General features: G+C 41.8%; 1 protein-coding gene across 4 annotated transcripts; it reads right to left on the reverse strand.

Annotated features, from left to right (window-relative positions):
• Positions 1 to 432: 432 nt before the first annotated feature.
• nuak1b (NUAK family, SNF1-like kinase, 1b) lies at positions 433 to 27,625 on the reverse strand. 4 transcript variants are annotated; one of them, XM_044193176.1, is made up of 8 exons: positions 27,493 to 27,561; positions 26,025 to 26,081; positions 13,689 to 13,809; positions 9,193 to 9,344; positions 7,971 to 8,036; positions 7,745 to 7,864; positions 5,897 to 6,029; positions 433 to 4,845 (listed from the first exon to the last, which is right to left on the reverse strand). In XM_044193176.1, the coding sequence occupies exons 1-8, from the start codon at positions 27,544 to 27,546 to the stop codon at positions 3,752 to 3,754; spliced, it is 1,797 nt and encodes a 598-aa protein (XP_044049111.1). In that variant the 5' UTR covers positions 27,547 to 27,561; the 3' UTR covers positions 433 to 3,751. The 4 variants fall into 4 exon arrangements, with proteins under 4 accessions (XP_044049111.1, XP_044049110.1, XP_044049112.1 ...); XM_044193175.1 differs by having other exon boundaries at positions 26,025 to 26,156; XM_044193177.1 differs by lacking the exon at positions 26,025 to 26,081 and having other exon boundaries at positions 27,493 to 27,625.
• Between the last annotated feature and the right edge of the window lie 37 nt (positions 27,626 to 27,662).

A 27,662-nucleotide genomic window follows, 5' to 3' on the forward strand; every position in this document is an offset into this window, starting at 1 on the left:
AAAGGAAAAGAAATTAGGACATAACATAATAGTTTGTTTTACACTTGTCCCTACTGTAAGAGGAGTGGTGGATGAAGTATTTGTAGTTCTGTCCAGGTCTAAGCTCTGGGAATATGTGTTTATCCAATTCCACCACTGGATCAAACCAGAAATAACTTTATAATAACTTTTATAGAAATAAAAAGTGACACTAGCGTGTGTGAGAGACAGCAATTTTGGCCTACTGGCCTATTTTGTTAATGGAATGGAGGGTGTTTGCAATGTGAATGTCATACACTCCAATATTGATCTCCCCTGAGACTCCCTATATTTATTGGGTGTTTTCCTTGTCCACTTCAAGGGAATGTCCTAAATACAGTTTGATGTGGCCTGACTGTTTAACTCAGAGAGGACTTTGTAAACTCAAATGACCACACACAGCACAAACACGTGTAACTTTCAAGATCCATTTATTTGAGTTGATACAGTACTACAGAGGCATTGTGTTGAGTAGAAATACACCCGAATGGATGAATTAAGACATTTTACAGGATTTGAGGAACTCTTATTAATTTGTTACTCTAAAAAATACACACTTGGCCACTGCCTTCACAATGAGATGATACCACTCTATTTTGAACAAAGATATTTTTGTGTGCAGTACGTCCTGAACACAACACACAGTCCAAAGCAGGCCAAAGCATGAACATGGAGTATTTTGACAACAAATTAAATGGCTTGATCACCAATAAATACAAGTATAAAAACAAATTGATAATAATTTTCATTATCAAAAAAAAAAGTTCATAAAAGATACCAAAGGCACGCAACTTAATCCACCTTGGCAGTCCAGGATCACCAACAGACAAAAACAAAATAAAAACCAAAAACTGTGGCAATAGCCAACAATAGTAATGAGCCATAACGAAAATAATACTTAAATAACACAATAATACTAATTTATTATTATTGTCATAACAATATCCAGTCAAGTTTTCCTATGATTAGACTTTCTGCTAACTAACAGATATGCATCACTTATTTCCAGTTTGGCAGAGTTAAAGTTTCATCATCAGATTCTTTCCATTGCTTTATTTCCTTTTTCTCCTGATGTTGTTCTAGCCCCCCCCTGCTTTGGTAGAGGTGGAAATGCAATTTTCTTAGGGTCAGCTCTTGATAGATTAGTACACATTCTTGCATTTTGCCCTATTTCAATAAATTTATGAGTTTTTTGCCATTTGGAGGTTGTTAATGGGCTTTTCTCAAACTGAGACTACACCAATTTCAGACCGATTTGTCTCTTTCTTGAGAACTTCGAGGAAGGAAGTATTTTCTGCCATAACATAAAGCAATATAAAGTTTCTTATATTTTGGAAAATCAAAAACAGAAGCATAATAAAACAAAATACTAACATAGTATAATTTTCTCACTGTAAATCCAGTTGACAATAAAATGCAATACAAAAGGCAATAAAATGCAATATAATTCGCAATGGATCTTTTATTTGAATTAATACCCAGGACCTTTCCTTCACACTGTGATCTATTTCCTTGGGGTCATCTACTGCATGGTTTTCCATCCACATCATTTGATATTTTGGATGATGTCAGTCACCGTTCTCCCACTTTTTGCTGCTGTTGAAAAGTGTAACAGACTTCCTAAGGCCATGGAGAACACACAAGTCACACACTGACTGACCCTCAAGACAAGCTGTATCAACAGCCTCCAGCATCTCAAATAAAAACTCAAAAAGAAAAAGAAAACAAATGTGAGGTAAAGCCAATGTGGGGATGATTTCATTCACCAATGGGGATTCCCAAGTCAAAGAAAAATCCAAAGGACTCTCAATAGTCCCTGACCCCTCCATTCCCCTGAATCATGTCAAAGCTTCATCACATCTTTGGTATTAAACAAAAACTTTCCATCTACTCTTTCTACTCACTTTCTTTACTTTCTCTATTCTACATTGCAATTCCTTCAAAAAAAAAAATCTAACTTCTTGACCTTTCCTGTGTTTTACAGGAAAGTCCTCTCTAATCTCAGCACCTTTCCATACATCACACTTTCACACTCTAGTCTTCTCCCTCTAGCTTTAAATCTTTAAGCGCTGCCTCTCTCTTACTGTCAAATGAAAACAATAGCTGGCTAATTGTGCTTGGTTGACATAATGGACTAGTATACACAGCTGGAGGGCTGAGCACGGACCGCAGAGCCCACCTGTGCTAAGTCGGCTGGGGCTGATAGAGATCTCTGCTGCGTCATCAGAAGGCTAAAACAAACCACCTTACATAGCTCTTTTGAAGAGCTTTGGGTAAAATATTAACTAGTCTGACAATGGAAACCACCTTATGTATTCTTTGGTAAAAAAACAAACAAAAAAACAAGCCCAAACAAACAACAACAACAGAATCTCTCAGTTAAACAGCCCATTTTATCAAGTAGCCTCAAAAATGTGAAATAACTGAGGTTAAGAGAGCAAGACACATTCCAGGACTGTGAGATGGTGTCTGCACCATCTCCCTTCACTAGTGTCCCACTAGGTGAGCCCCTCCAGACCTCTGGTGCTGCCAGCGAATCTTTGCTCAACCAAGCCACCTAAAAATGCTGGCAAACCAAACTATAGGCTTAAACACTGACAAAAAACACAGAGGAGGTCTTTTCAAGGCGGCCTGTAGATCCCGGCATATCTGTGTGTGATTCTATTTGTGAAGGAATGGGGGGAAGAGACAAAACTGTTTGATCTCAACTGTCTGAGATTGACCTTTGAACCCCAAAATAAGTAAAGCTAGTCAGCTGTGCGCAGAAGGCCCTGGGTCTCTCCACATTCACAAACAACATAATAAAAAGCACAACTGGTGACAGGTTGGCCTGGCTTTTCCCTCCACTTTAAGGAAATGACATACATAATTTTTTATTATGAATCAAAAAAGGCACTTCCTACATATTCCCTAGTATCATACACATATATAGGACAGGCTTTTATGAAGGTATATTTGCCTGCGTGTTTTACAAGCGCAGACATAGTTATATATGCTGAGTATATATATGTTTCTCATCACTGAGAAACATAATTATATATGTCAGTTCCACACAAAGAGTTAGAGATAAGGAGCTTTGGACTCTTCCAGTAACAGCCAGCGCCCACCAGTTTTGCACTTAAAACTAAAATCTATGAAAATATTAATAAATAATCAGCAATGTCAGTTATTTTTGGAACAAGACCCTGGTTTGTTAAATTTTTTTTAAAGGAAGTAAAGATCACAAAAACATGTGCTCTGTGTGAGTTTTAAGGTGCTTTTGTAAACTCAAACTCAAAATGGGTGGTGTACAAGGAGAGCCAACCAGTTTCTGGTTGCTGCGTTTGTGATTCTGACTTGCCTTCTTGCTGAATATGTAAACATGTTGAACACAGCAAAGTCTATGGGCGGGCCAAGAAAGCAGACTGGGTGGCATTCTCTCGTGCCAGCTCCTTCTCTCTCTTGTTCACAAAACCCTAACTAAATTTCCTCTGGCCAGAGAAGTGCACCTAAGTGTGTACATCTGTGTGTGTATGTGAGTGCGAAGACATATCATTTCCATCAAGATTTCATCCCCATTTGGAAAACCACAACTTCCCAAAAGGTGTATCCCAGTAACACACTGGTCGTTAATGCCACCCATTTACATCTGTACACACACATACATCTGTACACACACACACACACACACACACGCACACACACACAGTCAAGTTCAATTCCCTCTGCTTTCTCTCTCTCTGCCACCCATCTGTTAGGTGAGGTTGCTGCTGATGTCCAGGGCTTGCTGGTACACCTGAGTCATGTCCTCCAGGTCCCCCAGCAAGGAGAAGCTGCCATTGTCCCCCGGGGAGCCTTTCGTTTTGGGGCCGCGGCTGAACTTGGGTCCCTGGAGCGGAGGGGCTGCCTGGAAGCCCTTGAAGTTGGCGAGCTGCAGCAGGTTTTCAGCCGAGACGCAGGCCCTGATGTTTGGGCGGAGGTGGGTGGTGGAAGGATGCCACTCAGCCCCACCGAGGGAGCTGGGCGACAGGGACAGGACGGAGCTGTCCTCCCCGACTATGCTGGAGGGCCGACTCTGACTGCGGGACAGACCAGAGTCAGTTGAGGGAGGAGGCTCACCAAGGACTCCAGCTACCGCTGCAGCTGAGGGAGGCCCACTGTAGGTGGAGTACTTGCCGTTTCGCTTCAAGATGCCCTTTCTCCCCATCGCTCTCTTAGGCGGGGAGGTGGCTAGCAGAGACATACTGACACCCCCTAAAAGCTCGGAGGACTCACTGCGCTCTGGCGAGGAGTAGTACCCTGATTCCCGCTGTTGGTTGTTCTTCAAGATGCCTTTCTTGGGCAAAGAGGGCACCATTTTAGCTGGCGATCCTCCACCCAGAGTCGGCTCCTCTTCCTCTCGATCTGGACTCGAGGCTTCCTCTCCCCCTTCTGCTTGTTGAGATAGCGCTGCATGGCCCAACTCCACTTCTTCCAGACTGGCAGACTGCTGCTCCTCAGTAACCCTGGTCTTCAGGATCCCCTTGGGTCTCTTCAGACCTGGTTTGTCCTCTGCTCCACAGTGGGTCTGTCCTGCCTCAACATTTTCCTTCTTGGACTTTTTGGGCCTCTGGCGCAGCAGTTGGGGCATGGCTGCAGCTTTGGCTCCAGAACCACGTGGCTCAGTGCGGTTCTGCCAGTCGATGAAGCGGGCCAGCATGGGCGAGCCTCCGTGGTCGCGTTGGGTCTCACAGTCACACACACTGTTCTTCCAGCCCCAGTTTACCCACCAGTGGTTGGCTATGTCCTCCACTGTGGCCCGGCGTTCAGGGTTCACCATCAGCATCCAGCGGATCAGTCCGCGGGCATCTAGCAGGAAACAGAACAAGAACAATCTGTAAGCTGTCACATACGACACACCATATTACATGCTATTTGATAACATTATAAGCTACAGAGTACTGAATGGAGAAGTAGAGTGGAGTTTGAGACTGCAAACACTACCTGAGGCTGTCTAAACTCAAAGATGCTGGAACTGGCCATGGTTTTCATTAAATTATGGAATAATTAAGGTTGTGTGTAAAAAGTTGGTTGTTTTTGTTTTTTTTACATAAGTTGCAATTATTCAATTTAGAGGCTTTTAAAAACAAATGCAGTGCTTTTATACCCTTACTAAAAGCATTAATCACTAAATATTTTACATGATAATTTTTCCATTGTTCAGTTTAAACCACAACAATGCACCCTCAGTTAAATAGCACAACAACACATGCTAGTGACAAAATTTACACCATGTGAGTGTCTTTGGTACTTTAGTAACATTCAGAACTCAATAATAATGGCCATAAAAACAAAATAGTTTTTCCAATTACTCTGTTCTGCAGAGAAAATAAATTTACAGTGGCATTCCAGTTCCTACCATATGGTTGAGTTCCTGAACCGATTAGACTTGAGATAGGATTCGGTAAAAATGAATATGTTAACATGTTACAAAACACAAATGAGGTTTTTAGCTTAGGTGATATTATTGAGCTTCTTTATACTGTCTGGACAAAAATGGTATAGAGCATCATATGTAATGGATTGTGCAGATTCTACTATATGTGTACATTGAGAGCACTCTGATCCATATACCACTTAACAGTTTATGGACCAATGTCTCAAAGACCTTTCTGTAATTTAAAAGTATTTTCTGGAATTTACATAAAGTGAGTCCTGTACAATTTATAGGCAGAAAGTCAGTGGTTGATGGTTTCAGTTTCTGACAAATGGTCTAACTCACTGACTATCTGCGGCCCAGCTGAACAAGATTTGCCAAGTATAGTTTATGATATAGTTTTATAAAGGGAACTTGGTTCAGGTATGTTTTCCCAGCATAACAAAAAACCGGGAGAAATACAAACAGAAGTTTCTGCTGTACCTGAGGACTGAGTGGGCTCTTTGTACTCGCCGTTGCTTATCTGGCGAATGAGGTTCTTGTGGTCTCCCCCATCAAATGGCATGGTCCCGTAGACCAGGGTATAAAGCAGCACCCCGAGAGCCCAGCTGTCCACCTGGTGGAAACAAAAAGCAGGTCATAAACTAGTTCATTCAGTCATACGCAGAACACACACCTGTCTATAAAATGAAACATATATACTGTATGCAGCGAGCAAATAAAACACAAGAGTTGAGGTGTGTTAAATCTGGTGTTATGTAATGAAAATGCGGTCTTTCCATTCCTGTTTTGATGAGTGATTCATTGCATTAAAATGAATGTTGTGGAATGAACTCAGCTCTGCTCAACCATCAGATCAGACTTTTGAGCTATGCTCTTGTGTTTACCTTGACATTAATAAGCACCAAAATCCCTTTTTCACACTAACATCACACATGAACATCTCTGTTAAAGAGCTTGTGACGCTGCAGTGCTTCTCCAGCGTGTCTTTCATAGAAATAATAACAAATGCCGGTACTCTTGTTTACCCCCCCAACTCTCTCCTGATCTGTCAGGCAGAAGCAAGCACTTTCTGACCACCAACCTAATGCAATGTGGCTTTCTAAGTAAGCAGTTACATAAGACTTTGTGTCTGGGGAATGAGGAGGTGCAGAGCCACGTGGGAAGTGGTGGGAATGGAAGGGGGTAATGAGTCCAGCAGAGATGGCAGAGTTGTGATGTCCTAGCCCCTGATGACTCGCTGGAGACATGCTGCCATTCAGTGATCAGCAGATGACCTGTCTGTGTGTGTGTGTGTGTGTGTGTGTGTGTGTGTGTGTGTGTGTGTGTGTGTGTGAGTGTGACAGAGAGGGAAATGTGTGAGTGTATTGACTGTGGTTAGGGGAGGATGCGATGTCCTAAGGAATGTGCATCTGATGGCAGTAGCTGAAGCTTTGAGACATAGTCTAGGAAGAGGAAATCAGATAGGGCCAGTTAAGGAGCTAGTGTACTTCCTCTAAGGATCTGGACCCACATCAAGAATGTTTCACTCTCCTGTTGCCATCGGTCCATTCCCGAGGGCGAGACAGGGCACGTACTATTGTTGTGTTCTATTTTCGTTGCCTGTGTTTGCTGTAATTTGTGGCCTCACCCCAAACGGGGTTCTGTAATTTCGATTGCAATCGGACTGCTGTATTTTTTAGCACTCTGGAGTAAATTATAGTGAATTACGCTAAATTGAACGGTTGGACTTGAATATCTAAAAATGCAAGTTTTTTCCCCCTCTCTTGCTTTGTTTTATGTAACTGATGCAATTTTAGAGACAACGCCCTGCAGAATGACTCTGGAATTGCCAGATAAGTGGCTTTGGGGAGACATTTTCACTCTTTCTTTCACCAAAACTATTTGACTTTGACCATGAGCGTCTTTTTGAGGCTGTGGAGCTCATTCCAATCCCATTAAGATGAATGAGAAAGTGAGCAAAAACTATCCTCCAGTTCCTCACTTCAAAGCACCCAAACAGAAGGGGAGGACAGAGGAGGGATGCAGACAGTATCTGAGCTGACCCACTGGGGAGTTGCAAGAGAGACCTCCCTTTGACTGGAGACCAATACTAATCCCATCAAAGAAGAAGAAAATAAATCCTATCTACCTCTTTGTGTATGGCTTATGTGATGATGATAATCAATATAAGGTGAGAGATCTAGGAGGTTCACACCAAATTTAACAGCTAGGGAGGACCATAATGAAGATGATGGATACATAAAAAGGAAATCATGTCCTGGAAATTAAGTTCACACACCAACAGCTGGGGTTTTAGTCATTGTCATTGTTTGGTTCACTGGGTCTCACCTCTGGGCCACGGTACGGTCTCCCATTGACGATCTCTGGTGAAGCGTAGAGCGGGCTGCCACAGAAGGTTTGCAGCAGCTTGTCCTTATGGTAGAGGTTGGACAGCCCGAAGTCAGCAATCTGTGGAAACGGGTACGTGTGAATTTATCCTTAATACAAAGATCATTTGAGGTAAAGGTATTATAGTCCTGTGGGTAACACATCACAGATCAAGGGGCAAACTTACCTTAATATTACAGTTTTCATCCAGTAGCACATTTTCCAGTTTCAGATCCCTGTGCACCACTCCATTCTGAAAGACAATAACAAAAAACGTTAAAGTAATGATTGATTAATCTATCAATGTATTATTCATGAGAGATGGATCCAAGTAATAAACAGTCCATTGTATTAAGAGATGATTTACTCTGACAAAGCTATCTTGTGGCTCTCGGGGGAAATCAAGGCAGCCTTTTGGTCTAGTACTCTTTAATTGGTCTTGTCCCCTCTGGGGTTTTTATGCTGACATCTGCTGTGATTTTCTTTTTAAATCAACTCACATGTGTCACATAAACATGAGCCTGTAATTACCACCCTGTATGAATGATGTTCTCACAACATCTTGGGATTAAAAAACAACTATGCTGTTAATGCCTGGGTTTAAAAAAAACAACAACCTGGAATTAAAATGTGGTATGCAGACAGACAGAACCCAGCTCAGATGTGGAGGAGTGACTTCACCCATCAGGGTTGCGCTCTGCATGGCATCTCCCATTGGTTATAGCTTGGCAAGGAGCTCATGCTCACATGACCCTGATTGGTGGATACAAGGAAGAAAGGGTTGCTTGCTTGTTGTGTCAGTGACTCACACCACCCCACCCGGTGGGAGGTTGTGCTTGGTAGTGATGATTCATCATTCATGGCTGTCTGGGACTCTCCAATCTGAGGACCATGACATCATCCTTATCTCCAGCTGGGGAGAGGATGACAAGAGGGGAGCCCATCCAAACAAGCCCTGGGACCTTGGGGTTTTGATGGGAGTTAGTGAGGTGTGGAACAGGGGTTGACATGGGTGTGGCTGGAGCTAGATCTCTGGGGAAAAGCTCTGGTGGTATCTTGGGACATTCATCAGCGTGTCAACAGATGAGGACAGAATTAATGCAGGGCCTGTTTGGTGCACGGAGAGCACGGAGAGTAAGCCTGAATTAAATTGGCCTGTGTTCCATCTTCACTCTGAAACAGATGACTCCCTAACACCAGTGCGCCAAGAAAAGCATACAGTGTAGGGCCTGCAGATTAACTGGCTATATGGCTGACTGTGGAGGTGCATGGTTAACATTACAATAAGCATGCTGCAGCCTGGAAAACAAAGCCTGGGTGTGTGTGAGAGGCAAAGAGAGATTTAAGGTGACCAAGAAAATGAATGTGCAAATTTGTCTCTATGTCTAATATGGTATGGGTTTTCTCACCTTGTGGCAGTGGTGCACGGCGGAGACTATCTGTCTGAAGAAGTGTCGCGTCTCCCGCTCGCTCAGGCGCCGTCGCTCGCTGATATAGTCATACAGCTCGCCCTTGCTGGCGTACTCCATCACAATCACGATCTTATCCTTGTTCTCAAACACTGAGAAATTATAAGAAAACAATTGGAGTCCGTTAATAGGAAAATCCATCTATATCAACAGCAAGAGAGATGGGAGGACAACTTATAAAGTCATTCCAAGTTCATTCTATCATGTTAAAATCACAAATGGACATTGTTATGTAAAAAGCAGAGTAAACCAGTTTACCCCCCTTTAGTTCTGGAGCAGGATCTTCTAAATTCCAGAGGAGCACATTACATCTCTACACTTCCCAGGGTTACATCACCCAAACCCCACCTCATGTGTCTGGCTCCTTCACAACATTGCAGGGAGGGGCTGTTAACTCAATCAAGTCCACTCCTCAGAGACGAGAGCGAGTGGAGAGCAGTGAAGAGAGAAAGCAGCAACCAAGTCAAGGAGAGAAAGACTTAGCTTTGCAGAGAGAGGGTACGCTATAGTGTCAAGCAACGCCCTTGACACATCGCACTTCAACTTCGCATCATGTCACCACATTTCACAACACACTCCCATAATCCTAACCACCATACGGAGTGTCCATCTGATTGGAAAATATCACATAAATTATTGTACAACAGTTTATTATGGTAACGCGGTGCAACTTCCCCTTTTCATTGCAGAATTGGGCTCATAATTACTTAAAAGTATTGCATTACTCATTAGTAATTTATGACTCAGCATCCCCTTTTTATTTTAAGAGAAGCACTAAAACTCTGTTGTGTATTTCTGTGTGAATAATAATGGAAGCCAAGTATTTTTCATGTCACTGTTCTTCTGTCTTCTGTTTTATTTAAATCAAAGTAGTGACAATATACTGTATCAACCGTTAGAAGGTAGACATTTTTTTCCATCTTCCACTTTTCCATCTGACAGACGCTGAATTTTTATATGACCAAAACAAAGAGAATGAAAGAATATGGATAGGAAACAATGCTGGTTAATTCATCTACAATTTGACTTTTAGAAGAGACAACAACATGATTAAAATGTTTTTTCGTATCACTTGAATCAAAATGGTGACTTCTTACACATCTGGTGACTGGAGAAAGTAATACCATTACAGTTGTATTACTGTAAAGCATTACTATCCAACTGCAGTCACCAAACATATCATTCTGTGTCAGTATTTAGCCTTCTAGTGTATAATTTTAACTTGGCATCATACTTCTCTCCCAGCGCCTTGGCATGAAGGGGATGAAAATGGTTAGGCAGAGAAGAGAGAGGAGGAGAGAGAGAAAGACTGAGGGAATAATGAGGAGATGACAACAACACAGTCAGCCATGTCGCTCCGTATTGTGTGGGTTGATTTTCCCACACAGCAGGGTCACCGGGGGTGAGGGCCTCTGCTTTCTGCACCCTTGAGTAAGCACCTTCATAGTTTGTCACACTACTTTCCTCACCCTCCTCCCAGGGTCCTTTTAAAGATATAATCCTCTACAAAAACACACAGTTGCTGAGTGATGGTAATGCTCCCCGATTGTGACTGTCTGGCTGCTCGGGAAGTAAGAGACAGGATGTAAGCCAAGCACCAGCGAGGGCAGAACAGATCCGGCCCTCTGATTGGTGGACTGAGTGGTGACCTGGGGTGACATTCACAGTGATCCGTAGTGGGGTTGTACTTGGAGAGCCAATTCTCAGCTTGCACTCCCATTTACCTTTGACCCCTGGTGGTAGAGTAATTACCTGGCTTACATAACTTGGGTTTGTTAAAGCCTGTTGGGTATGCCAGCCACCACTACAGCCTTGCTGTCACTCACTGGACTATTGTTCACAGGTCAGGCCCCCACATCTGTCTAATTAGCACCTATTGTCCTATTGCCTGCACTGATGATAGACCACCGTTGCAAGCTTGCACAGGGTGCAAGGAGCAGAGTACTATTGCAAAGTGTAATATAGAAGAGTGGTGGAATACCATTGATGCAGACAATAAACAAACAAGCAAGTGTTGAAAAAAGTACACTTTTTAATTGAGGTGTTTTAATGCTGATTACCTCAGCAGGTTATTTCTTTCATTGGTCTTATTTACTGAACTGAGCTACGATAACAAAAGATCTTTAGAGTTTAAATGACTATCTAGGCTTATGTCACCTTTAGAGAATGCAGTATAACGAATACAATAAAAATTGTGGCTCTTCACTCACAGCAAGGGGAATGATTTTATGTCTGTTCTAACTTTATATTTCCACCTTATTTCCCTTTCACCTCCTAAACAAATAGTTTGACATTTTGGGAAATATATTTATTTGCTTTCTTGCTGAGAGTCAGATGAGAGGATATCAGATACCTCTCTCACATCTGTTTGCTAAATGTGACACTACAGCCAGCAGCCAGTTAGCTTAGCATAGCATTAAGACTAGAAATAACTAGAAACTAATTAACATGTTATATCTTGTTTGTTTAATCCATACAAACCCTGAAGTATAAAAACAACAAGTTGTGATTTTATGGAGGTGTATGTGTCTAGGGAGAAGTTGCCAGGCTAACCAACGTAGACTCCAAGAAGTCACTTTCTTCTGGCCAAGAAATAGTTGGGCATAGTTCGGCTAAGCTAACCATCTGCTGGCTGTAGTGTCATATTGGCCACATGAGAGTGGTATAACTCCTGTCACAAAGAAAGCAAATAAGCAAATTTCCCAAAATTCCGTTAACTTATGTCAGTCTTGTCAGGCTTGGCGCCACAGCAGTTGTCTGTACATGCTAGTAACATTTTAGTTGGATGTATCAATTTGGGGCACTAGAGTACATAGTTACCTGGTAAGCGAAGAGGAAAATTCACTTTTAAATGCCCCGCACAGCATGCTGATGGATGCAGAATGTGAGGGAGTGGTAAAAATCAATCATCACACACACATCTGGTTCAGCTTTGCTTCACACAAGGCAGTTAGTAGGGGCTGTTGAAGAGGGTGTTGCCGGATACACAAATCTTGGGGCCTCCTATATATCTCTAAAGCAAGGCTGGGTGGAGGCCAGGCCACAACAGTAAACACTGGGTTTGAAAAGAAATACCAAAGAGCGAGAGCGATGAGTCTGGTCAAGTTTGTTGGTGGAGTAGGCTGCTTATAAAGGAAGGCAGCACACATAGGAACGCCATACAGCCTCCTTGGAGTTTATAAAACTGGGTGTTCTTTTAATCATTCTCCTAGCAAACACATAAAACTCGGCTACACGTCTGCCCTCCAGCTGACTACTGGCACGTTCCCATGACAAATAGTGATGTTTGTCACATATTCACATCGCTGATAACCTGGGGACTTTGAAACTGAACAAAGGACAGTGGGTAAGCCAGTACAGGCACACAACCGGCTGCCATTGTGCCAAGGCAGCTATACTGAAAAGGGCATTGAAACTGTTGCTTTGTTGACATAGGCATAAAAATAGTCACAAATCATATGAAACTGACTCACACTGCAGCGCCTTGTGACTTTAATTGCCTGCACATAGGCCCAGACTACATTATAAGGGATGATTAATTGCAAGCAGTATGTTGAAAGAATTCAATGGGAATTGTTCAACCTTTATACTCACCATTAATTCTAATCTATGGTTTCTTCCAGTGAGGTTAAGGTCATTCAAAAGGACTCATATAAAAAAAGAGGTCCCAAAGAGTAAATATGTGAGCTATTTAAGCCTGACTTGAGGGCTTTGATATTTAGAAAGTTGCTTCCTGGGGTAGATATATGTTGACGTTGCTCCAGGGGAGGCTTAATGCCTTTCTTCCCTCTGCATAGCACTGGACCAGAGTCAGACAGGGTGCAGGCCTGTGTGACTGAGGTCAATCCAGTGTCTCCCTAGCTGTACACACACACACACACACACTACATGCACACAGGCTCCTGCATAGACACAAATATACAAGGACTTATGCAGACACACATATGTGCAAACACACACACACACATAGAGTCTGGTTCCCAGCTGCAGTTGTCTCTAAGTATCAGCAGATGTCTGGCCCTGAGATCAAGACCAGAGAAGACAAGAGATGAGACCTCTTAGATGTGGGAGAGGCAATCCCTTAGAATACCACCCCTCTTACACACACACACTTCCAACACACGCGTGCACACACTCACACACACACATTCAGAGAGATCCAGATGCACACCGTTAAAGTCATCCAGACTTTTACTGGCTCAGGCAGCCAGACAGAGCAGAGAAGATGAATAACATCCCAGAGCTGTAGTCCAGGTCTTATTATGACATCTGCATGTCATAACATGACAATCCTGCAGCTTGGCCTCAAGTGCTGAATGAGCTGAGGGAGGGGTGAATTTTGGACATGTGTGTTTTTGTTTGTGTGTGTTCAAGTCAAACGAGTGTGTATGATTTGCCATGCGTGCGTGTGTGTGTGACTTGCAGCAGACCCTCACCTTCATATATAGAAATGATGTGTGGGTGGCGGAGGGATGACATGATCTCAATCTCTCGGCGGATGTGAACCATGTCCTGCTCATCCTTGATCTTCTCCTTCCGAATTGACTTGATAGCCACCTGGAAACAGAGGACAGAAGATGCTTTGATCAGACTTATAGCAACATAAAATTTAGATGTCAAAGTAATAGATGGCTTGGGTGCATCAGGTGTAATAGTTTAAATTTTTCCTTTTTTCCCCCACTTAAACTAATAGCATAAATATGTTGATTTCATTTGGAAAGGGAACCAACCAAAGGAAACTGTAAAATAAGACTAAAGGACAACACATTTACAGTATGTCCCACTCATAATCTTATCAGTGAACTTTAAAATGTACATGGCTCTTGCAGAGTACTTACTGCACACCATGTGACGTCTGTCTGTCTCAGTAAAAACATGTGAGCCAACTCAGTATGTATTGTTACATTTCTTTCCCTAATAAACTCTGTGTACTTCAGCAACCTCATTTATCTCCCCTTTCAGGGGTCCTACAGGGCCTGTACAGCAACCTTTGACCTCATCACCAGGCCTTGCTGTCATGACAGCCAGATGAGTCAAAAAGAGAGGGAGGTGTCATCTTGGTCTCACACTGTGTAATTTACTCAATTCTGTATGAAGCAAAATGAAGGTGCTCTCTTTGAGAAAAACAACCTGACACGTGGTTCCATAATGGAGGCTTGCTTTGTACTCTTTCAGAGCCTGGGCCTACATTTAACAAGGTATTAGTCAGTGTTTGGGCTGGCTCTCTGATCTGGGCCCCCAACCCTTTCTCTAGAGAGATCACAAGTCAGATTCACATGGTGAAACTTTGGGTTTCCATAGCAACCGTCTATCTGGAAGTAGCTGTTGTTAGAAAACAAGACTACGGTTCTATAGCCACACTAGCGCACAGTGGTGCTATCATGCTCATAATGACAATGCTGATGTTTAGCAGGTATAATGTTTATCATATTCATCATCTTAGTCTTAACATTTTTCTAATTAGCGTCAAACTGCCGAGGCTGTTTGGTCATAAAACCAAGTGTAAAATATTGGCACCAGAGGAAAAGTCGAGGGATCACCAAAGTTGTTGCAATTCATCTAGTGGGGACAGTGAATGTCTGTACTAAATTTCATGGCAATCTATCCAATAGTTGTGGCAACACTTCCCTCAAAACCACAAATGTGAAACTCATGGTGGTGCTAGTGGAACAGTCAGGGGATCACCAAAGTCAGTAGGCTTCATCATCAGGACACCATGAATGTCTGTACAAGATTTCAGAATCAGAATGCAAATCAGAATTAGCTTTATTAATTTATTGGGCAGGTATGTGTACACATACAAGGAATTTGACTCCAGTTTTTCAATGTACATACAAAGAAAGAGACATAAATACAGTTAAAAACAAGGACAACAAGCTCAACAAGTTAAACAAACATTAATCTACTATGTGCAAAGATATGTATATGTTGAACAAGTAAAAAAACACAACAGAAACATTTGTAAACAGTAAGACAATTAATGCAATGGTGCAGAGTGCAAATGGTGCTGAAATAAATATGATTAATGTAACAGGTTGCTTTGTATACATGTAGGTGGATATGACAGTATATACAGTATGTACAGTGTGTGTAGATTTAGAAAGTGAAAATATTATTATTATTGCACAGGGATTGTTTCTGACACTATGTGACTGGTTCATCAGAGTGATGGCCTGTGGGTAGAAACTGTTCCTGTGTCTGGTTGTTTTGGCATACAGTGCTCTGTAGCGCCTACCAGAGGGGAGAAGTTGGAACAGTGTGTGATGGATCTGCAGTGATGTTTCCTGCCTGTTTCCTGATTCTGGACATATATAAGTCCTGAATGGAGGGCAGGTCGGCACCAGTGATCTTTTCTGCAGTCCGGACTGTCCGTTGTAGTCTGTTCCTGTCCTGTTTGGTGGCAGATCCAACCCGGGCAGTGATGGATGTGCAGAGAACAGACTGGATTATTGCAGAGTAGAACTGGATCAGGAGCTCCTGAGGCAGGTTGAACTTGAGCTGGCACAAGTTTCTGGAGGAAGGCAGGGAAGCATGGAGGCACGGAGGTCAGAGTGCTCCTCCATAAATCAGATGTCGGTATTAACCTACACAGCTGTGTTTCCTCCTCTGTCAAAAAGTCCTTGAGAAGACACTGAATCACTACCCGGCCTCTTATTTTTAGTCATTCTGATTAACAACAGCCAATGGCCTACTTTTAAAATAGCCTGAAAAGCTGGCCTGCTGGGAGTTTTATGGAGGAATCAGGAGAATGGGCAGGGGTTGAGGAAGTGATTCAGTCTACTTGCCTTGCCAATGTGCCTGCTACAGGAGGTTCAACAACTACACTTGATTTGACAGTTTTTCACTGTCATGGCAATGCCACCGGGGTAAGATTCAGCCACAACGGGATGCATTCAGACCTTTAGCCTTTGCACTCCTTAAATAAGAGGTTAGCAGCCTTCTCCAAATAAATTAATCGAGAGTATACAGTCTAGCACATGTCACTATAATTGTAGCCTAAACATTCTGGATTGAGTCCTGGGTTGCTTTGATCAGGCCTGTATAGAGTCTGTTCGCTCTGAATTCTGTTAGTTTAAACTTTTGTCCTCTCCTGGCTTAGCAGTAGAATTATGAGGAGCCCAGCTTTATTCCATGCAGCAGAAACCACAGGCAGTAGCGAGTGCCAAGCTAATTACCGTGTACATCAATAAAAATAACCCCAAACCGGAATAGTTCCCTTCCAGAGCATGCCTTGATTACTTAGAATTTAAAGAAATGATACCATAATAAACAAGATGGGGTCCAGGGGGTCCACATGCTGTGTTCATAATTGGTAAAAGTTGTTTGTGTCTTAACAATGATGTTTTCCTTTACCTCATCAGATTCGTCAACATTTTATCACGGATCCCCAAAATGTGAGTAACATTTTTGACTTGACAGTGTTTAGCAGTGAGGCAGAATGTGAGTCACCATCCTGGATTTAATGTAGGAATTAATTCAGGAATTCATTAATTTAGGCAACAACTGCGAAATGACCTACAAAAGTTACACTCAAAGGCAAGTAAACTCTCTTTGTAGAACTGCTGCCTAAAGCCAAAATGGTCTTTTCTCCTAAAAGGGTAGTACTCAATCTTTAACAGCCATGAGCTTGATTCCACACTGTATGCTAACTCATTGAATTAGCCAGCTCTCCCACATTGGGCTTGAGACAAAGCCAGGTATCGCTTGTGTCTCTCCTCATGTTCTCCTGCCCTGACCCTGATGTGGATCATTTAACAGGACTGCAGATCAGCCACTTGCCAGCTGGCCGGGCTGGCTGACACAGCTACGCTTGTCCTTAAGTGGATCCCTATTACTGTCACTCACAGTAAACAGGCGCTGCACTGCTGCCCACGCTGGCCCCTGCCAGGTATGGGTCCGTCCTCATCTGCCCTCCCACCCCCCTCCACCTTGTTCGTAACAGAACTTGTTTGAAGTGAAAGTTCATGTTTCGCTTCACTGGAGCCTGACATCTTCCTGCGCTTTCTCAGGCCATTAAAATAGATGAGGTATTCATCACAAGCTCACCCTTGCCTGCGTTTTCTAAAGATCTTGATCATCTACTGTGTTGAGTGTGTGTCTGAGTTGGGTGGGGGGCAGAGAGAGTGAGTGAGTGGGAGGAAGAGGCCCATCACTTTTCCAGAGAACTATATTCTCAAACACAGCCAGGAATCATAATAGCTCATCAACGGCACCACATATAGCAGAGGAATGTCAGTGTTTTCCCCTCTCGAGTACCTCTCCAGTGAATCCATTGTTGGGGAATGATGTAATCTGGTGCTTTAAGCTCTTATTAATATGACTCTCCAACCCCTTTAACTGAGGCTGTCCCTCTCTTGTTATGGTGGTGGGCTTCGCTGTGTCTCTGTGCTAACTGCCTACCCCCTCCTGTCTGTCATGGATCCCCCATACAGGATATTAACCTTCCCCTTCCATCTCATTTCCTGCTGTGGATGGCCTTTCATGTGTCACATCCCATTTAAGGCCCGGCTGTCACCACAACCTTTTCACTATAGTTATCTAGATGGCATATACTAGCCTAGGCCTTCATTAAGACACACACTGTCTCTTTCTACCTTTCTCACGAGTATACAAACATGAAACACATCTTCTAGAGGCATGCACAAACACATTAGCTTGTGCATGTGTCACATATCCCAACTATGATCTATATGATCAATTGCACTCCATATAAAGTTGGGTTTCCATTGAGCTGCCAAGCAGTACAACATATGGCTTTGCAGATTAAAGCAGACAGTCACTCAGTTCCACTTTCACTGACACACTGAATGTGCCCACATCTAATCCATCTTTCTCAAGTACCTTCAGTTCATTCCACACATGTGCATACACACAGTCACTTTCTCAATCTGTCTCCTCACTTAGCTCTCTCTGCTCTCCTCATTTGGTTTATGGAACGAACCAGGAAACAGGGAGTCAAGGTGATTGCATAACAGTCTGACCATGCTGCTGCTGTATCTGCCATATGGACACAAGGGACTACCTTTGAGTCAGAGGTCATATAAACTCTAGCAACACAGTGCCAGACACACGTGGCCCGTGAGGTGGCTGGCAGTCATGCTCTGTCTGTTTTCTGCTGGTACTCCATGTGCAGAGGCGTTGATTCTCAAAGGAGTTCCCTAAGATATACAAACTCCCACGTGAAGCACAGTGGTGCAAGGAAGTCCTATACTTTACTGACATGCTATTTTAAGTCTGAATGCTAAGCTCAGGACGTTGCAGCAGATTACAGGAGAAAGGAAGGCATTAGGCCACTGGGTTTTGACCGACAAAGAGTTATTTGTATACTGACAGGTGTTTCTTTTATTTTGTCCACCCCATTTATATCAGTGAGGGTAGGCTAAATAACAGAAACACCTCTCTGTGTAATGCAATACATTTCATCAGCACCAGAAACTACATCCTCCATGATCACACAGTTGAATCAACACCTCTCTAAAACTGTTTCAACAAAAACTGAACATTATAACCTTCATGAAGGTAGGATTTATTGCAGACTGCATTAACTTTAGCTAGGTGTACCTAATAAACTGGCAAGTGAGTGTATATTTTGGGTGTACTCAGTACCAGCAGATAAGCATGGTTTGAGAAACGCTACAAATGTAAACAAACGTAGACCTTGTGTGAGTGGCTGTCAAATACTGTTACTCGTTCAAACAATACATTTCAGGATGGAAAAAAAGTTTGAGCTGTTAGGGAAACAGCATTTCAAACTCACTCATGTCTAAATAAGATATTTTGACCCTTCCAGTCAACATGCATTGTGCAATTAATGAAAGTAAAATACTTCAAAATAGAGCTGCAGCCATGGCAACAATGAATAGGAAAACATACTGAAGAAAGCAGAAGGAGCCAAGTGGGACAGGCCAAGAGAGAGTAAGCCTTACTGGAGGGTTTATGGTCCCCCTATCAAGCATGCATTTGCCAGGAGCTATGAAACCATTAGGGGACATTGCTGACCTATACTGAGTTTCCCCCCTGGCATTCTCAGGACATGGAAAGTTCCTCATGACCTGCCAGAATGGGTACAGGGGTCACATTTTTACCACACGTGGAAATATTTACAGGGATGTGCTGGTCTGCAAGGACATAACAGCAGATGGTGAGTTTACTATGGCAAAGGCAGCCAATAACTTTTTTTTTAAATAAAGAAACAGAAAGTGGTGGACTGACCCTTGCAACCACACTCACACCCACACAGTAAAATACAAACAAAAGTGAAAGGATATAGCCTGTGTCTAAAACACTGAACAAAAAAATGTGAGTGGGCCCTTGCAGTATCTCTGGGGGACTGTTTGGTGTTTTCAGTGATGCTTACTGGGATCACTTAAGTCACATCAGTCAGTCAGTAGCCGGATTTGCACTCCAGCATCCGGTCGTGAGGCCCCGCATAGGACAAGGCGTGTGCAGCCACAACTCCCTGGCCCCATGGGGCCTTTTGAGCAGTGGGGGAATTCCCAGCGGGGGATGGACACGCACACGCCTCTGAGCAACAAAGCACTTATTTTAGGACCAGTGTTGTTTGTAGTGGCTACCAAAAATGGCTTTACAAACGTATGCATGTATAACAAGCATCTGGACCCACTAAAAGCATGCCAGATGTTTACAGCTGCTTAGAGCGTCTGTTAAGTGGCTCACCTCTCTGCCGGAGTGCCGCTCAATGGCCTTCTTGACTTTGCCATAGGTGCCTCTTCCCAGCGTCTCCAGCAGCTCGTAGCGGTGTTTCAGGTTATGCTTGTGGTGGTGTTTCTTCACGCCCGAGTTTCTCCGTCCATCACTGCTTGCCGGGGCCTCTTCGGGTGAGTTTCCGACAGGTAGGGGTGGAGGCGGAGGGGAGAGGTCACCTCCCGCCGGTTTGCCCGCAGAGGTTTGGCCTTTCTGGGCCTCGGGACGGGTTGCCCCCCGGTGGGGCGATAAATAAGCGGTTTCCATCTCACTAGGGAAGTGTTCAAACAACCTTCCCACTGTTAAATATTTCAAACTAACCACCTAAAACAAATTGATAATATAATACTTATAGGTCTAATAATAGTAATAATAAATAAATAAATTACAAGGAATAACGCATAGGCTACTAGTCATATTATTAAATGTGGAAACTAACATTTCCAGATTGTCTTGGTTGATCAATTGGCTTTGATCAAAGTGAACAGAGACTTCTCCTCCTATCTATTCATGTTATTATCGCTATATAATCTATCTACTAAAGGATTAAGCACAAAAAGTCTAAAAGGACATTATCGGTCTATAATTACCGGATACATAGTCCTATATCCCCGGATAATAATTAGGCTAATTCTAGTGCCAATTTATAATCAAATATGTATTCAGATTTCGACAGCAGTCAGCATGCCGAAGGCTGAATGCACTTTCGATTTAAAGATGATATTTTGGCTATAAGCTCTATCCCAAATAAGAAAATTAAGAAAAATCACTAAATAAATGGGTCTGCTCTCCTCACTCCTCAACTGACTGGCATGATCTAGCTATTAATTCTGGCTCGTTCACATTATCTGTCGTCCTAAACGCTGCCAACATCACCGACTCACATCTAAAAGGCGAGAAAGCTGCGACGAAACCGGCGTTTTGGATGAAGATGACCCTCATTTTGTCCACGGCCCAGGTATAGCTCCTCATTCATCTGGACTCTGTCTATTGTGCAACTGCATGCTCCGTGCAGTGGTCGACGGTGGTAGAGGCGCGCTGTGATCGGACACTATCTCAAGCTGAGACGTTTTGGATATTGCCATGGTCGTTTTGCTGCTCCCCTTCTTCTTCTTCTTCGTGTGCCCTTCTTCTCGTTTCTCCCCTTTCTCTCTCTATCCTCTACGTGAGAGGCTGTGAATAGGAATGCGAGAGGATCCGAGACCGGAGGCGGAGTTTGCGCAGACCTCCTCCTTCCCTGTCTTTTCTCTTCCTATTTCTCTTTGTGCTGTCTTCCCCTCTCACATCTCTGATATGACTGCAGCTGATGAGGGGCGTAGCTAGGACTCGTACACAGGAGTTGATACCCCCCCCCCCCCATAATTCACCGAGAGCTGAGGCAGAGCAGGGTGTCAGGAGCCAAACCCGGCAAGAAAACCACCTGGTACTTAGTGTATGATTCCCTGCAAACTCGCCTCCTCTTCTCTGAGGCTGTGTCCGGTCATGCTGCTCTGCGAGAGAACCACGCACCCTCACTTGAATATAACTATTCATTATGAAACAGTCCTATTAAATATATCCTATTTATTTATAGAACCATATTGACTCGTGTATTTATTTCATAGCCATATTTATGTATGTATTTATTTAATACAGAATAAAATGGCATTCCATAGAATCCGCCGACCAGTATCCCTAAAGCTCACTAATCAACACATTATGTATTGTTTGTTTAATCCATACAAAAACCCACGTGTAAAAACGACATTTTGTGGTGGACTGCCTCTCGACCTGGACTCTTGTCGTCACTCTGAGGTTGCCAGGCAGCCAGCCAAGAAATACTGTATTTCCCAAAATGTTGAACTATTCCTTAAATTCACTGCAGGTGCTGGGTAGAGGTGCACTGAAAGACAAAAAAAAAAAAAAAAAAAAAAAAAAATACCCGCACACTGCTTGCTTGTTCTCAAATATGTAAACAAGATTGCCATCGGTTCCACCAAAGATGGTCTTCATCAGGCAAAGGTAAGAGTGTGAGCACACCTGTAAATACAGAAAAGTTTTAATGAAATACAACACCATCATCTCCTGCAGCTACTCTGGATTGCAACGCATTTCAGGGAAATGCAGGAAGTGATGTGATAAATGTCATAACATGGGAAGTTAGATAACACGAAATGCAACAGATTGTTTATTTTTGGGGCAGATCCATATGCCGGCAAGGATCAGGATTTTGATTAAAGGATATCTTACCATTGCAATATATGGCATTTTTGAACATTTTTGCTATCATGAGCTACTGCACAGACTCAAAGGAAAATAAATATTTTACATATATGCCATTATTGCCATTTTTATTATCAAAACAACAGAAGGCTTATGCAAGCTGCTCTAGTTGAGTATATAGGATTTGGAAATTATCGTGATCGCACTAACTGGATTATTATAGGCACAGTTATAGCATACTGATCTTCAGAAAAATAATCTGCTTCATGTCTCAACAGCTGCTGTATTATAGTTTAAAGAAAGTTTGCCTGCAGTTTTGTGAATCTCAACCAAGGAACAATCAAAGCCCTGTGAAACAAAAGTATTAAATATGTCAAAAATATACACTATGAAAGACATTTTAGGTACGTAATGTTATACAGTACAATATTGTACATTCATTCCAATATGATGAATAACAGATGCCAAACAATATTGGCTATGTTCCTACACTTCCCCTGTGTTTTATATACATTCATCGTGCCAAATGAATTCCTATTGGCATCTGGTTTCCATCCTGAAAGAGGATGGAGACGAACCTCAGAAGGGATTATCTAATTAATCCCATTTTTTCATGTTGGCTGCACTACACACTACAGGCCGCTGTAAACACACATTTTGTTTGTTACCTGAACAAACAAAATGCATTTGAGGCGGCGTTAACCAAAGAAAAAACTCCAGTTTAGCATTTAATAACTGATGATTCATTTTCTCTCTATGCTTCTATGAGGGTGTATTGTGTGTCTGTGGTAGCCTACCTCTTTGAGCTTACACTGACCTTTCTGTACTTTAGGGCATTTTCTAGTTTAAGGAGTACTATAATATTCTGATAGTTATATAATTTGGCTGTAAGATTTCAATATCCTGTAATAATGCAGGACTAATATATTTTTTTTTTGGGGGGGGGCAAGACTATATGTTGAATAAAGTAAGTAAGTTTCAAATTGTAGAGATGTTTCTCTACTGAAAACATGTTTTGGCAACTCACAACATTTTAAATAGATGCCATCAACGTGAAAATAAATGTTTCTTTTCTTAATTTACTATCATTTCAACTATGTCTGTAAACATTTTTATGTTGACATGCATATTCTTTGCAAAATGGGCAGGAAGCCAACTCTTCTTTAAATAACTGCAGGCACCCGGAGAAGATAACCTGCTGTGGCCAAACTGTCCAACAATCAGATTGTCTTGACTGTACTTTTGTTTGCTTATATGCTTGTGTATTTTAGCAGCTAATTACAGAGGGGAAGGCCCATGTCAAACACTATCTGATTATGGACAAAATCAGTTTTCCCTATGGTCCTCACAATAGCTGGCATCATTTCTGAGCATTCGTGGCATTTGTTGTCCATAAACAGAGTAAGTAGAGTGTCTAGTTATCGCAACACAGGCTCTGAGATTAGCATCTGATCTGATTCCTCCCTTGGCCTCATTTGCACTCTGTGGCAAAGACTATAGTTGTTTTGTGTACAAAGAGTGCCGCCACTGCCCTCTTGTGGTAAAAGTGGGGTCATAGCAATGTTTGCAAAGACAAAGTATTTACAGTACACAACCAAAAGAGTCATGACAATGTCAAACAATATGAAAACATTACGAGCTTCCTAAAATATATGACAAAGAGCTTGATTGTAGATTTGCTGTATAAACTGTTCAGCACTCCAACAGATAAACATGAAAGCATGACTGCCACATGTGCTCATGAAACTAGAGTATGATTCTGGGCAGCACCCAAGGAAACTGTTTAAATGCTTTATATATAAAACTTGCAGTGCTAATGTGCTATCACTTGCCACAGTGTCCTGAAGGCAGACAATTTTAAACCAACTACATAAAAAGGCTTTTTGGGAACAGCTGTAAATCAACATAACTGCTCTGCCATATAGACCATATCGGTGTTTTTGCACATTTTACTACTTTCTGCAAGTCCATTAACTACAAATCATAAATACCTCACTTGACTGCTGAGCATTTTCCAAAGTATACCATTTTTTTTAAGACTTTGGGATTTTGTTCCCAATCTTTAAAGCAGTGGTATGGCAGCGTGAAATCAACTTTTATTTTGATTCGCACAAGACAGATAACAAATCACAGTGGACATCATGCCCAGTTTTACATTTGTCAAAGTTATTGTTGCATTAAAATGAAGGCAGTTATAATTGTAAAATAACGATGCCAGTTTAATTACTTTGGGAAATCGTTTGCTGTGATCAAAGGCTCAACAACAGCTACTAAATGGACCTTGTGGTGAGACTGCTTTGTCAACTGCTGTTTCCAAGGTCAGGAAAAAACCTTAAATGTAAATGTCTGAGCCAACGTGGATGAGATATCTATAAAGTGCTGAGAAAATTTTACAATTCCATGACAACTGGGCAAATGTCATCTGCTGAGGAAGATCATGTGATACAATCAAAAGCTATAAAACAGCTACTAAATAGACCTTGTAGTGAGATAATCTTTCAGCTTTTATCCTGATATTCAAGTGAGGACTTTAGTTGAATATTATTTACATTACTGCAAGTATACTCATACCATCATGGCCATCAAACGAATCATCTTCTACATTATTAATAGTTATGCTGAAACTGTAAAAATAATTTATATCTTTCATTTATTATTCACTCTTGAATGTGATTTTAAAATACTGAGCTGTCAAGCTGTTCATGTAAATCAGTACAGTATATTTGGATATTTATCAGTGCTCAGTTTAAAACCCTGCAAAGGAGGAAATGGTAGATATTGATTTTCAGAAACTGTTGACTGGCACTGTTGTGATTACTTGGTATCATTGTGAATCTATCAATACTTTCAATGTACTCAGTACTGATATTCAGCCCTAGCATCTGAAAGGGAAGCAGTGTGGTGCTGGTGGGAAGCTCAAACATATTAGACATGTGAGTTAGTTGCCGTACATTAACATTTTAATGCAGTCCTTTTTAACAAATCCATAGTGTGGGGAGATAACATTTACAGAAGATTTAACTGAAAGGTTAAACAAATGAATAAAACTGGTTGGCAGTAAAAGTTAATTCTACAGTATACATTTTGAAAATATATGAGAGATGGCTGGCAGTAATATAAAGTATGTGATATGTAGTAAACGGGTAGGGTCCTTAAACATACAGTACGTCTTAACTGACACTAACAGATGTCACAGAGGACGACAATCACAACATCAAAGCCTGAGAGAGAGAGAGAGAGCGACAGACTCCATGCTTAGAGTGTATGCTTGTGTTCAGTTATATTAAGCTATGAAACTTAATACAGAGACACTTCCACAGTGAATGCCAAACATTCCTAATATCTATCTACATCTACAGAAGAGCTGCCAGAAGAAAAAAAGATGAAAATTTATAGTCTGTGATATACTGCATGTCGCACCCTTGGCAGCGCTGTCTGACATAAATTTCCAAAGTCTTCAGTTGTAAACTTGACATTGAAATGATTTATCCATGGATATTCAGAATCCCTTGGCCATTGGTATTAGTATTAGTAAATAAATAAATTTATAAAAACCCTGATATATTTGACAACCCTGGTAGGCACACAATGAGAATCTAAAGTGAAATATGGTTCTACTAAGACATCACAGAGTGAAGGCTGTAGGGATCAAACTTGGCAGCAACACTATAATTTTCAAAAGGTCTCTCTGGCTAAATCAAGGCTTGATCTTAAACCGAAATAACACTGAGTGGCATAAAGAGTTTTGTGTTGTTCACTTCAACAGTGTGTGTAAAGGAGACGGGGATAATGACAGGGGAACATTTCCCACTCTGTCATCAGATCACACACATTAATTCAGTAAAGCAACAGATGACAGTTTTTACCTGGCATATCGCAGATGAGAATGTGATGGCACTGTGAAAATGTGCAACAGGGTGTTGCTGAAAAAGAGCACAGTAGATGTTTTCCTTCCAGGCGTAAAATCTCTGCAAAAAAAGTGTTCCTCCTGCTTCTTCCTGTGCCACGAAACAGCCCATTTGCAAAAGTAGAGAGGTGAATGAGGCAGTTGGTGGGTAAACAGATGGTGCTTTATTGCTCTAACGCAAGCTGGATTGCTGTAGTTTCTGATTAATTTCATACTTCATTGCATTCAGCAAATGTTGTAAAAACAAAAGGGTTGACAGTGGATTCTCTATATGGATATGGATATGCAGCATATGGAGTCTCTATTAATCTACAGTAGTGACATACCCAGTGGAGTGAGCCATTTCTTAACTTGCAAATCTGTATGTATGGTTTATTTCATCTCAAGAAACTTGCACGGTTTGTGGTCAGAGTTACAAACAGTCTTGTTATATAGAGTTATGAACATTTCTTTTTTGTTATGATAACAATTTAGGGTCATAATCGTCTGATAACAGAACAGGGTTTTCTCAAGACCACAGTTTAATGCAGGATTTATGGGGCACTTTTTTATTTCTTAGCAAAACAAGGGTGTTCCCTTAAGGTTTGCATATTGTGGGTATAACATGTGGAAGCATGTTTCCTTTCTCCTTTCTCTTGTAATGTATTATGTTTCTTGTGATTAATTTATGATAACTGACAAGTAAATATCAGTTGGCAGATTTTTCAGGTGAGAAAATTAACATTATGCGGGATACCGCTAATTTCTCTTTGACTGTAGGTGGCGATAGTGCTAGTGTTTTCACAATTTAGCAGTAAATGGAGGAAGCATAATCTGTCTTTTATCCAAAACAGAGAAGGGATGCTGAATTGTTTGTATTTAGCTAGTACCAACTCCAAGAGAATCGATACTTTACAAAAGCCAGATGTATTTAGGTATTGATATTTTTGGAATCGATCACCATAACTATGACATTAGCACCTTCTTCAAGCCTTTGGGGTTCAGTGCACAGGAATCCAAATGGGCAACTCTAAGCTAACAAGCCGCGATATCTTGCCCATTCAAGTCATATCGGAGTTATCATAATTACGACTTGTAAATAGCATTCATGTCAACATCAAAATTAATAATTAATTACGATAATTACGACTGGAAAACTGTCAGGGTTTTATGAAAGCTCCTTTGTATCCGATTTGGCGCTTAATAATCCGGAAGTGTCTGAAAACCAAACAAATATGGATGCTTCACATTAGCGTTCAGAGTAATTAAACACAAATTAAATTGATATGGTGTTAATTGCCAATGCACAGTATTTTAATCCTCACACGACCGGGTTTTTGACTAACTTACTACCTTTAAATGAAAATACAACGAAAGCAGACAATTCACAAACTTTCACTTTACATTTTAAAATGAAATGAAAATTTACATGGGTGGGGTTTTCTTACCTCAACCCTGCGACCAGGCTGGTTAGGCGGTGAACTATGGGATGTACAGTACATCTCTGGCAGGTTCACCAAATTTCACATAGCCCCTCCCCTCGCCATAAAGTTAACCTTACCCATAGACTGATGTGCGCGTGGTCTGTGAGGTGCTACGCATTCGGCTGAAACAACAA

Source organism: Siniperca chuatsi, linkage group LG4 (assembly GCF_020085105.1).
Source record: "Siniperca chuatsi isolate FFG_IHB_CAS linkage group LG4, ASM2008510v1, whole genome shotgun sequence".
Lineage (NCBI taxonomy): Eukaryota > Metazoa > Chordata > Actinopteri > Centrarchiformes > Sinipercidae > Siniperca > Siniperca chuatsi.

Coding starts and splice junctions, on each gene's coding strand:
- nuak1b (XM_044193174.1), bottom strand. CDS start 20,223: ATGGAAACCGCTTATTTATCGCCCCACCGGGGGGCAACCCGTCCCGAG. Junction 13,810..19,929: donor AGCGGCACTCCGGCAGAGAG/GTGAGCCACTTA, acceptor CTCTGTTTCCAG/GTGGCTATCAAGTCAATTCG. Junction 4,846..5,896: donor AGAGCCCACTCAGTCCTCAG/GTACAGCAGAAA, acceptor GTTTCCTGCTAG/ATGCCCGCGGACTGATCCGC.